The sequence below is a fragment of the Histoplasma capsulatum genome, genomic scaffold (assembly GCF_000149585.1).
Source record: "Histoplasma capsulatum NAm1 scaffold_12 genomic scaffold, whole genome shotgun sequence".
In the NCBI taxonomy this organism is placed as follows: domain Eukaryota; kingdom Fungi; phylum Ascomycota; class Eurotiomycetes; order Onygenales; family Ajellomycetaceae; genus Histoplasma; species Histoplasma mississippiense.
In genome coordinates this window covers 415,137-419,372 of record NW_001813971.1, presented here as the reverse complement: position 1 = coordinate 419,372, position 4,236 = coordinate 415,137, and the positions used below count along the sequence as shown (strand labels likewise).

Genomic DNA, 4,236 nt, shown 5'->3' with positions numbered 1-4,236 from the left:
TGGGATTCAGCAAACAACTCTGTCTTATCTATATATTAATTCAAACAAGTCAGATGTGTCGCACCACATCGATATATTCACTTTTAAGACAGAGAAGCTAGCGGGAGATTTATACCACGCTTGTTAATATCAAGAGCAAATCATCCTGAATGAGACATCTTTCCTTTACGTGACAATTATATAGTTATATAAAAGTTATGAGAACACAATGTATACAGTATTTCACCAACCCCTTATATATAAAATCTTCATAGCTATAACTAGCAGGTTTGAATAGAGTTAATGGAAGAGGAAACCTCATATTACAATGCAACTTGTTAACAACTCAGATGAGAGAGGATTTTTCTATTTATTCATGCAAACTATAGTTTGGCAGTAACAGTGGTGACTGTCTTGATGTTTTGAATGGAAAATTGTATGCTAGATCCTGATGGTGATGAAAATGACCGCTCTGAATATGCTGTTCGCAGGGCCGCTGTCACGAGGGGCTAATGATGCTTGTGCTGTTTACTGTTGTCAGTGAAAGGAAAGTGGGCTTGGAGCTGCAAGTCTAAGTAGTAAGGTGGGAGTGCAGGAGAAAATTACCGCTTACAATCATGCACGCAACATTTTAACTTGGAGCCCAGTACGCTGTACGTTCTGGTCTAGAGATTTGATTCACCAGGCTAGGGGCCCAGGACATTTTAAGGCTGCTCTAAGCAGTGGAGGGATGTAAATAAAAATATAGAGGTCCGGGGTCTGGATTGAGGAGTTATGAGATGAAAGAGCAATGACATCCGAGCAAAATCAAAACAAATACTAATAGCTAGAAATACAAACATGACGAACATCAAAAAAGACGATAAGTCATGTTGGACAAGAGATAATTGACACTAAACTCCCCCATGAAATCTAAGCCAAGAAGGAAAAACATGAGATAAAAGCTAGAAGCTATACGGTATGCTTGCCAGAACGGATGGGTTGTACAGGACATTATATATGTAACAGGCGGAGGGTGCGGACGCGTATATTACAGTGTTGATGATGATGATGAGGATGATGATGAGTGTTGCATTTCAAAATGGGCCATTGAGTAAAATGAAGAAACCCGATAATATAGCCATGTGCCATATGTATCATCAGCGGGGGCTGGAGAATAAGATAAATCGGATACGAAAACGCCGGAACATGGAGAATTAATATACCAAAAAAAAGGAAATACACCAAAAAGAAAATACACTAAAATGTCCCAAAAAGATATCTGTTTTTGTCACATCGCCTCAGTCTCAAAAAGTGAAATAGCAGGTGAATCCATCAGACCCATCATTGTCTATTGTAGAACAATAGTCCCTGTCTCTTCCTCCATCTTATCTTGCCGTTTGCGCCATGCCCTGCCTTCCTGGCTAATCCTTTGCAATTGGATCTGATACGCGTTATCTTCGATGGTCTCATCGTCGTCAAGGCCAAGACTAAGTTCCCTCCGTCTCTGGCATGCTGAGTAGGTTGCCCACGCGCGATCCGGTTTATTGAACATAGTAAATGTATACTCTATATCCCATTTGTCTTTGGAAGAGAAAAAAGTTGGTCGCTCAACGGGCTTGCCATTTACCTTGCTTTGGATCGTTATGGCCATGGCAAATATTGGTTTTGTGCAGGGGTCCACGGGATCGCCAGTATGGAAGTCGGCTGCCGCTTTTCCTCCAGAAATTTCCTTCTCTGGAGCGTCATCCGCAATTCCTGACGCCGATGCACCAGCCTCAGCGCTAGTTTCCGATGATGATGCTTGAAGGGATGTCCCTTCCTTTCCCAGTGCATTTTCACCTTCCTGCTCGAGTTCGTCGGGGAATAATAGTTTCTTTTGGACATTCTCAATTTCCGCCTTATTGCGATTTTGAATCTCTTCGATTTGCTCCTCCGTCACGGGCTCCGCAAATACATACATGCAGGGTATTTGAGTCTCACGGGTCTCAAAATGGAAGCGCAGCGATTGGTTGGGGAATTTTTCTGTAGCCTTGGCTAAAACTTTGTCCCAGAGGGAGACACTGAGTTGAAACTCCGCGTCGCCGAGGGCAGTGTCCGTTTGACCATGAAGGGCCAGGTCCATTTCGGGCAAGCTGACATATTGGAAGCCGAAGATGCGTTCAATGTTGTGGAAAGCAACGAAGATGCCATCCATACGACCGACGCGGACCTGGAGGGAATATTTCAGGAACGCCGCGCGGATCATGTCGAAGTACTCGCGCTCGAATGACTCCCATTTCCCAAATCGGCCTTTAATTTGGTACCCAAGCCCACGATCGTAGTGCTTCGTATTCATCCGGATCGATACCACAGCACGAGTCTTCAAGTCAAACATGCCGGTGCCTGGAAGCCGGGGGTCATAGGCATCTAGCTGTGCCCTCATAAGGAAGTTGCCGCAGGTGGTATAATGATAAGTTTCAGGCGAAACAGTGTCAGGCTTAACTTTGTCGGTACTCGATCGCCGGTATCGCTCGAACTCTTCCGTAGGCATAGTAAGTAGTTTCTCCATTGACCTGCCCAGGTTCATCAGAATGTTCGCATTGTCGTATTCCTTGTCCGCATCGATAGCGTAAACGCCATCCTTATAACGTAAAAAGACGGCGGACGGCGCCCGCAAGATCTTTGTGAAGTTCTTTGCTACGTCTGAAAAACCTTGTGAAAGAGAACTAGTGTTCAAGGGCCGCCAGGCGGACAGCAAATAGTGGAAATGTGACAGCACAGATGTCATGCTTGAAGAAGACCCTATGTACTTCTTGCCGTGGCAAACGGCCAACTCGCGCAGCCCGTCATCCCGGGAGGAAGTTATGTACTCATTGAGTGCGGAGAAGTCGAATTCCTTGACGGGCATGATCGATCCCAGATAGGGATCAAAGTTGTATACTCGCGTCCTCGGGTCCTGAAGATGGTAAACACCAGGGCTATAGTAACAATTTGTTAGCAGGATATTTCTGGAGAGAAGTCGATATTCGCTTACTTGAACAATGCCCTTTCTAAACCGTATGAGAGTCTCGGTACCGGTGCACCCTCAATGCTAAGAGCTGGATATATATGTATATTTTTTAGCTATGAAGACGGCTATGAGAACGAAAGTAAGCCACATACGGGTTAATGATAAACTTGTCGACTCCAGAATGCCGCTTTGTGTGCCACCTGTTGCTTGGGGGTGCTTCTCCCGCTTTTTTCGCGGGGACCTCGGTGGAGCGATATTCTCCATTTGCTGCCTGGTGTGTCTTGGGTGCTGAACATTTTTAGCGGAATGAAAAATCGCATTGTCCTGACGGGCATGATGAAGGGACTACATTCAAATAAGCTGTTTGAATCTTCAACAAGTGGTTCTAGGGCAAGGATTATGATAAACTAACGGGCCGATCTTTTCTGGGTCGATTAGGAGATGTCCTCGGCTGTGGTTTTGCAGGTGCATGCACGGCCTTTTTTTTTCGCGGTTTGACAGCTGTTTTACTGTCCAAATGTCTTCCAAGAGAGGGGTTCGCGTTTGCTTGTTCCTTGACATTGTCAACTTTTCCGGCTTTCTTCGGTTTATGAGCCTTTTTCTTTGGTTTTTTACCGCTTCCTGGGGTTGCCTTCAATGCCAATTTGATATTAGCATCTCATAATCTAATCTTTGTTCGTAGGGAAAGATGCGCCAAAGGAAAATAGGCACGGTGCTTGTTGAGTGGAGAATGAGGGAAAATATAGGGTACGGATGGCTGTGACCGTACCCTGGGAGCACCACTCACCGAAATCGTCCCGCTTCCCTGCGTTGGAGGGGGATATTTTATGTTAACTATTACAGATGGATTTGTTGGTTCAGAGTTCACATGGGCAGTAGTGAGAGAGCGACGAAAAGAGGGAAGAGCATGAGCACGGAGCCCAACTTCAGCGACTAGACAAGATAAGCAGATAAAACCACTCATGGGCCGTGTGGAGGACTTGAGAGATCTCCTAAGCATTCCAGCGGTTGTCTGATAACGAGAAATAGGGAGATAGGAGGTGGTGAGAATAGTAGTCAAAAATCATCAACGGAGAGTTAATTAAAACGCGTAGAACCAACGTGTTGTAACGAAGAAAAAGAAAGAGAACAAGATAGAAGGAGAAGGAGAAGGTGAAGAAGGGAAGAGGGGGCCCCTTTTGAGGCTCGAGAAGCAGCAATTGAACCTTACAGAGGTCCACGAGAAAATTAATGAGAGAATGAAGCTGTTGAACGGCAAAATCTCTGCCAAAAAAAAAAAAAAAAAA

The 4,236-nt window shown here is 45.1% G+C and overlaps 1 protein-coding gene across 1 annotated transcript; it reads right to left on the bottom strand.

Moving 5' to 3' along the window:
• Positions 1 to 1,309: 1,309 nt before the first annotated feature.
• On the bottom strand, positions 1,310 to 3,914 carry HCAG_08690 (conserved hypothetical protein; the record flags this gene model as incomplete). The annotated part of the gene is made up of 4 exons (XM_001536319.1): positions 1,310 to 2,918; positions 3,103 to 3,221; positions 3,363 to 3,581; positions 3,738 to 3,914. 4 exons carry the CDS (start codon positions 3,912 to 3,914, stop codon positions 1,310 to 1,312), a joined length of 2,124 nt encoding a protein of 707 aa, XP_001536369.1.
• Positions 3,915 to 4,236: the final 322 nt, after the last annotated feature.